We start from the raw sequence: 8,268 nt of genomic DNA, 5'->3' as shown, positions 1-8,268 counted from the left end.
TCTAAACCTGTATTTTTACCACGTAAAAGATTATTTACTATGTAAGCATTAACGATAGAATCTGTTAGTTAAACAAAATAGTTAATGTTTAATTTACTGTAATAATAGCACAAATCAATTCATTATTTTGTCATAGTGGCAAACCAGCGAATTAAATTAATCACAAAATTGACCATTAGAACTAAGACAAAAGAACAAGGTAACCAAAAAATTATCTAAAGTTATTTTAAAATTAATTATATCAAGAACAGGAATGATGTGCGGAGCTGTTGTAACTACAGAGGAAAAAGTTTATGAAACTATGAAGACAGCAAGACAGTACAGAGGTGTGCGATAAGTGGCAGATGAGGTCAGGCAGGAGTCTTTGTGGACTGTTTGCAGACGACATTGTGATCTGTAGTGAGATCAGGGACCAGGCAGGCAGAGGTAAGGTCTGGAGAGAAGAGGAATGAAAAGTGAGTAGAAGCAAGATAGAATGCATCTCCAAATGACATGGAGACAGCTATAACAGCAAAGCTTCAAGAAGCAGGAGTAGGGGAGGTAGATGAGTTTAAGCACCTGGGGTCAACCATGTAAAGAAATGGACAGTGCACAAGAGAGGTTAAGAAGAAAGTGCAGGCAGGGTAGACCAGGTGGAAACCAGGTGGAAGTGTCAGGGGCTATTTGTGACAGAATGATAGTAGCAAGAGAGAAAGGGAACGTTTACAAGATGGCAGTGAAACCTACTATGATGTATGGCTTGGAGATGGGGATCCTGACAAAAAGAGAGAGAGCAGAGTTGAAGGTACTAACATTTTCATTGGGGGCAACCACAATGGACAAGATTAGAAAGAGGGACAGTTCAGGATGAGCAGTTAGGAGACAAAGTTAAGGCAAGGGTCAGATGGTTTGGGCATGTGCAGTGGAGGTATAATGAATACACCGGACAGAAAACCTCAGAGGAGATTAACGGGTTCAATGAAGAAGGAGATTGAGAGAGTTGGCATGAGAGGAAGATGCTAAGAATAGGGTGAGATGGAGATGATCCACTGTGGCAACCCTTAAAGGAAGTAGCTAAAATAAATAGATGTCTTTAAATACATTATTAGTGTTTTTTGTTGTTGTTAAATTTAAACCAGGAGATAGTATTTCTTTTATACTATCCTCAAAATAATTTTGAAAAAAAGTTTCGTTTTTTTTCTATTACCTTGAACACAATCTTAGTTTACGCCCGCTGACGTCACGACGCTCCCAGTGTTTGGTTTCCGCGCCGCGCCGCGCTGAGCTGACTGAGCAGACATGGCAACAACCAGCAGCGACAGCAAACCGGATGAGCCGCAGACAAATGGAGGGACGGAAGGGGATAGATCCATGTCGAGGTCAGACAGGTAAAAAAGGAAGGAATAAAATATGGCTGTTGTGGCACGCGGGGGTGTTGTCGAGCCCCGCGGTGGAAACGGCTCTTGGCAGCTAGCTAGTCCAGCTAGCTGCCACACTCGGTGTAACCCACGCATTGTGTTTTGTCGTGGGTGCAGAGAACAAAAGCTTAATAAAGAACATGGGAGAATTAGCGAAAAAACACCTAAGTGAGGACAGAGAGACCTGGGCCCGGTCGTAAAATATTATATGGAGGTTTTATCTGTGGTTACATCAACACTTTCTGCCCTCGTCTCTTTCCATAAGCATCTGTACAGATCCCCTCATTCTGTATGCAAGACTAATGCGACAAATGACGATTTTATCAACGTTTTCAACTTACAAAGCGTTTATTCATCATTTAAAAGTATCCGGCAGCCTTTCAGTGCGGCCTATTAAATTCGGCCGTATTAACCATCACATCTCAAAAAATATTCACTTTCAAATTGTGTATTTTAAATGTTTATTTTTAGGAATGGCTACTGTTAACCAGGGTCGGCTTTTGTTAATTACCACCAGTTTCTAGATGTTCACTGACCATATGTATCACAACGGAAGCTAGTGTTGCTTTGTTGCTAACGCCCCCTTATTCATAACACGTAGCACTGAGGATGTGCTGGGGATCAGGTGTCTGTCTGGCAGCTTGGTGACCTGGCTGTGTAGCTGTAGTGCAGCTGGGTGTTAAATCTATGCAAAAATGCATGAGTTTATGAATCATTGAAATGTCAGTGCACCTATGAAAAACCTTGGATCCTTGCATACTTTGATGCATATCAACCACTCAAAAAATTGATGGTTACTGTGAAGGTGTTCCTTTAACTTGGCTGCACTGATTGTAAATAAAATGCAAAGCTGCATTTAGTTTGTATTTAAATTAGGTCAGCGAGTTATCTACGTTAGGTGTCTGTATCTTTACAGGGACTAAGATGTGCATGAAGCACAGAAGCGAAAAAAACAAAAGGAAATAAAAAAAATATCCATAAATCAGCCTAAAAAGTGTTACATTTGCATAATATTTTGCTTCTGCAAAAAGCAACCTATTGCCTATTTCTGCACGCTTACAAGTTACTATTTAATGGCCTACCTTCTCTGCCATTGAGCTACAGCCATAGACTATAAATGAAACACGGACATAGCCAGTAGGTGGTCATCCACTGGTTAGTGAAGTGAAACCTTGTGGTGAAGCTTTCACACTTGCTTTCTTAGTGTTCTAAATACGAACTGAGAAACTGACTGCATGTTCAAACTGTAGTGACTTGTAAACCATAAAGTCCAGCCAAATGATGACAGCCTTACTCATGTGAATGGTGGCTCCCCACCCAGTGTCATGCTGTGTCCAGGGCAGCGGTGTGATTTCCTGGGGAGGGCCGGCAAGTTCCCCCTTCCTCCCCCTCAACCACACCGACAGCAGATGCTTCCCTGTGAAGAGGAGAGTTCATAGAGGGTCTCCGGAGTGAGCAGAGACCCTCTTCTCTCTCTACAGGACAACAGTGTATCTGCAGGTTCCCAAGAGTTAAATAAAATATTTTGAATATATTTAGGTAAATGTTTTCCCTTTTTATACCCATTTATAGCTTCACATCTTTGAGCTACTTTTGGTTAGAAAAAGGCTACTTTTGACACAATGGTGGTCATAAACCTGCAGATATGTTGTAAAAATGAAAATGCCTGTATTGGAGCAGCAGCGGGGGTCCACTATGAGCGAACAAGGCATCTCTGATGGCATACTGCAAACACAAACTGTTCAAAAAGCAGGCAAACATGAGGACTTAGCCTTAGTATGAGTCTAACAATTACTTTAAATGATCTCACAGCACTTTGGAAACATCCCACAAGTGTTTCTCTGCTTGCCTAAAAATACGCAAACAATCTGTTTTTTGGTGAAAGTCAAGCAGCACACCTGAAATGTAGAGGAGCGGTCAAAATACAATGCCCTGTGGTGCCCAAACATGTCTCTTCTGTTGGTGTTATTTGAAGCTGCATAACTGCATTGCCACTGTGATATGATGTGACAGACCCACCCCTATCCAGTTTTTTCCATGGGGTAAATCTCACCCATATCAGATCATATTTAGATTCATTGGTGACTCTAAATTGGATGTAGGTGTGAATATGAACGGTTGTCATCTCTCTTTATAAGTCCTGCCCCATCACAGCCTGGGGACTGGTCCAGTGTAGCCTTCAGGGGACACATTGTGTGATATATACTTATTTACATGTGAATCCTAGTTTCCCATTAATGTCACCTGTTAATTAAAAACCCGTTAAAAGGGCTAAATGTTGCTCGCTTACCTTCCTTTCTTTTACCCCAGTGGAAGTGGTGACGATTCCTTGGATGGCCTCTCAAACCATGTCCCCCGCTGTCCTTTGACCCCTTCGCTATCACCACGAAAACGGACTACAAGCCAGTCTAAGACAGAGCCTCCTCTGCTGAGGACTAGTAAAAGGACGATCTACACTGCAGGCAGACCACCTTGGTATAATGTCACTGGGACAACCTTCAAAGAAGCCTTCGTTATAGGTGAGAGAACATCTTATTTCATTTAAATTGTTTAAAATTATGCCAAGTATTCTCCTGGCATTCTGATGAGGAGGAAGTGAATGACAGAGTCTATCAATAATACAGCTATCTGAGTTTTTCTAGATTAAAAATCTCAGGTACTTTCGTCCGCTTCCTGTAGCTACAGCTTTGGCATTAAGAAGCTAGTGCATTAAAATGAACATTATACCTGGGGACAGAATCATATTATTATTTTTGACCACCATGGTGCTGTTGCTGAATGTAGACACCCACCCCCCCCCACACACACACAAAAGAAAAAAACTGGTTTTAGTTGCCAAAAAAAATTGTAACAGGCGCACCATCAATAAAACCACTGATGTCACTGGAATTTGGGAGAAGCTTTTGCAACAGTGTTGTACAGATGCAGTCAGCAGATTCTGGTCAGTCTTTGTTTTATTCCCAGAAAGATTTGCCTAACTCGTGCTAGGTAATGCTGTGTAAGTATTTGGTTATCAGACCTGCGATAATGTGGCGTCTTTTCTTTTTGCACAGCCACTGAGGGAAAGTTGGCTCAGCACTCGCTGCTGGTGGAAACGAGGCATATGTGAGATCTTGTTGGCATTTAAGTCTAAACACTGCTGTGCCAAAATACATCCCTAGTGAGCTGTTTGCATGGCTGCTGGTTCTTAGTCTTGTTACTTGATAAAACAAATAATTATTTACCAAAATGAACTGACATTTCAGTTATCTTGGGCAGCAGCTTTGCATTTTCTCAGGGGTGGGTGTGGGTGCATTTACAGCTGGCTGCCATCTTGCTGATCAGCTTAGTAAAATATCTGCATCGGGACAAGTCCCAGCAGCAGTAAAATGAGCGTGACAGAGACACTAAACCTGTGTGTGCCTGTGCACGTTTAACAGCCGCAGAGCCAGCGTACCGTGGTTAAACGCATCAGACTGGCATGACTGGTGATAGGTGGAGGGAGAGGTGGACATTATCTTTAGTTGGCAATCTGTTACCGTCAATGGCGCGCAATGACTGGTTACAATTTCACACTCGACTGTACTGTGGCCCCCAGTTTAAAGGAGCAGTCTGTGTAACATAAGGGGGACTGTGCTGATCCGGTCCCAAGAAACAATGGAGAATATAAAGTGCTGGGGTTGCAGGAACAGATGGATTTAGGGATGGGAGCAAAAGTGAATGGCAGAAAAACATTGTAAAGCCTCATAGGTATCAAAGGTGGCTGCTGTCTCTACAGTTTGGGTTTATTGCTTATAGAAAAATCAGTTTTATCTGTTTTAACAGGATTTTCCAGTGGCTAGGCTTTGCTGCTGGGTGACGTGCTGAGAATTTCTTGTCTATGCAGGAGCTTGTGATACTTTGGATTAGCTAGTATTTCTATAACATCTTCAGAGCTGTAATCGGGAAATAAGCAGCCCCACAGTGTTCTGTGACCGGTTTCCTAGTCAGCAGTTTTGACCCCGATGAGTCTTATCAGGGCAAAAAAAAAACCCCATTCCAACACTTCACCAAGAGTTGTTGATGTCGTTGAAGCAGCTCTGTAGGCTATTTCTGTTCCTGCGTGCACACACGCACACATGCACCAACAAAGACACAACAGCAAATTCATCCTGCTTTTCACCCCCTCCTGCCAGCCAGCAGGGTGTTCTGGCCCCGTTCCCAGGATTGTTTTCCTGAAAGATTGCTGTTGTGGTCTTTAACCCAGGAGGTCGAGGGAGGTGAGGCTGGGATTGACTTTTATTTTAGACATCTGTCCCATTGGTTTCATGTTTCCTTTTTTTTTTCTTTGTGTTTTTGTCTCTCAGCTCAAAATATGTTTGCGCTCACAGATTTTTCTGCACTCTTAAGCATAAAGCGTGTTGCATGATTTTTGTTCATCGCCATCACGTTCAGTATTTTTTAACCTCACATCCAGATGATGGCTAAATGTGAAGCAGAAAGGACAAGTTAACAAAAAATGACTCAACAATTTTGATAATTGATTTTATGCTTTTATCTCACCGCCTGTCGGCATCTGACAGCTGAATGTGTCGGTGATTCATGAAAAAAGCAATCAGCTATTAAATAAATAGTGACAGCAGTTATTAAGGCAGCTGCAGTCAGGTTAATTCTTGATATTGAATACATTTTGATTTTGCATTTATGTTTTGGTGTCGTTTCACAGATAATTTGAATAAAACTGTATAATGTGGTCAGCGGACATTTTCATTCTGCTACAATTGCTGATAGCAATCAGAGCAGTCAGAGAAAAGATAACATGTATAACAGAAGTGTAACAGTTTTAATAATGGAGCATGTGGACATCTGTGTCAAACAAACACATCAGTTCATTCAACATATGTTAGGCTTGAAAAGAGCTTGAGAATACCAACCGTACAGTTAAACTTATTGCATAAACATTTGTTGTCTCATGGTTTTTTCTGGGTCAGAATGCTGTCTTGGATGTGGTGACTACATATAAGAATGATTAGTCTTCATATAGTCGCTTAATAGAAATCTGTGCATTTTCTTGTGGTTTTTGGCTGTTTGATGAACAAAATAGTATTTTCTGCTTTTTTTAAATGCAACAAAAATCTATCGGTCTGGCGATTTTTAACTTGAAAGCAGTGATAAAAAGATAATTGGGATGATTGTCAGACATGATCACCTGGGTCATAATCTGCACGGCGTGCCCAAAGTTGTAAAGAGAACGCTCTGTTTATGTGCCAGGAAAACAGGAAATGAATCGGAAACAGAAGCAGTGTACCAGTAAGGTCAGGTACATTGCAGTCTGTTGTCCCATAACAATTAAAAAAAAAGTACTGGATTAGGATTATCTTTAGCTGACGTCGTACCATTTATTTCCAAACTTGGATGTTGGAACTAGGGCTGGGCCATATCATACCGTTCACTGTAATACCGGTATAATGTTGGGCAACGATAAGAAAATGAAATATTGCGATAGAATATGGGTAAAACGCGCATGCGCAGTGCCTTTGTTTTCATGCGCACATGGCGGAAAAAGCATGGCAGCGACAGAGAATGAGAAGGGCGAAAGCGGATCGTTGAATGAAACGGATGAACCAGAATTGGTTTGTAAAAATGCTGCAACTTCAGTGGTGTGGAACTGGTTTAGCTTTCGTCCGTCAGATACACAACAAAGCACTATTTTTGGTAGAGCATGCTAGCGGGCTGTCGTTATTACCGTGTTTTTTGGAAAATACGGCACACTTAAAATCAATCCTTTGATTTTTCTGAAAATCGACAGTGCCCCTTATAATCCCGTGTGCCTTATGTATGAATTCTGGTTGTGTTTACTGACCTTGAAACGATTTTATGTGGTACACGGCGCTCGAAAATCTGTCAAATGTTTTAGTACGACTTTGCTAAGCTACGAACCCGCATCGCTTGATGGATTGTCGGAGCATTACGGCTATCGTAGGCAGGAGCCTCGCGGAGTGATACGTACTGTGCTTCAACATAATATTACCGTATTGTGTGTGTATAACCTCTTTTTAAGCTTTGTGGATATTTTACATGGTTATGCTGAGGATATGTCGGCCAATTTCCACTGGAAATGCCTTTTGGTTAAACTGTCAGCAAGGAATTTGCATTTGCACTCTTGAATTTTTATGTAACTTTAATGCACTTAAAAAACAGCTGCTTGTTTAAGTGAAAATACATCGATGGTTTGTTTTTTGCACTAATACAGTTGTGGAGCTGTAAAGTATTTTGTCTAGTGTCAATTATATCGTCAGTTATATCATTATCGCAAATTTTCAAATGTATATCGTGATAAATATTTTTGGTCATATCGCCCTGCTCTAGTTGGAACACAGGAGTGATGTCACTCCAGTGTTAGCGTTGTCCAGAAAAAGCACAGAAAACAGGATTTGTGTTGGTTCTTAGTAGGGGTGGGGGAAAAAATCGATACTGTGTAGTATCGTGATATTTTGTTTGCTAATAATGTATCGATACAGGGACAGCAGAAATCGATATTTTGTTACAAAAAATGTTTTTGTGCTCTGACTTCAGAGCATGTTGATCCTTTTTCTGAGCAAGAATCCTGACATTCCTTCACTGTCCAAATGTGTTTAACTTTTTTTATGGCAACAATAAACATGACAGTTTACTTATTTTAATTTAAGACATGTTTTATTTTAATTAAGTTTAAAACTTTTTTATTTAATGTAAAATTATATTTTGTTTTAATTTACTTTCAAATTCTTCAGTTGCTGAATGGGCTGCATAGTTTTCATAAATTGCATAGTTCAGAATAGCTATAATTGTACCAGATGGTTGCATTCAGTTAATTTGGACTAGACTGTAATACAAACCGTTCAGTTTGTCAACAATAAAACTGAAATGAGAG

The 8,268-nt window shown here is 40.7% G+C and overlaps 1 protein-coding gene across 2 annotated transcripts in view; it reads left to right on the top strand.

The window, feature by feature from the left end:
- Positions 1 to 1,227: 1,227 nt before the first annotated feature.
- LOC146372113 (uridine-cytidine kinase-like 1) overlaps positions 1,228 to 8,268 on the top strand; it is a 29,602-nt gene continuing 22,561 nt past the window's right edge. For both annotated transcript variants that reach the window (XM_084952717.1, XM_084952718.1), the window contains exons 1-2: positions 1,228 to 1,367; positions 3,708 to 3,916. In XM_084952717.1, the coding sequence (XP_084808843.1) occupies positions 1,279 to 1,367; positions 3,708 to 3,916 (298 nt within the window). In that variant the 5' untranslated portion in view covers positions 1,228 to 1,278. The remainder of the gene's footprint in view (positions 1,368 to 3,707; positions 3,917 to 8,268) is intronic.

The sequence above is a fragment of the Perissodus microlepis genome, chromosome 15, assembly GCF_051167445.1.
Source record: "Perissodus microlepis isolate ML-2025 ecotype Zambia chromosome 15, ASM5116744v1, whole genome shotgun sequence".
NCBI classification, from domain to species: Eukaryota; Metazoa; Chordata; class Actinopteri; order Cichliformes; family Cichlidae; genus Perissodus; species Perissodus microlepis.
This window is presented reverse-complemented; position numbering and strand designations above follow the sequence as displayed.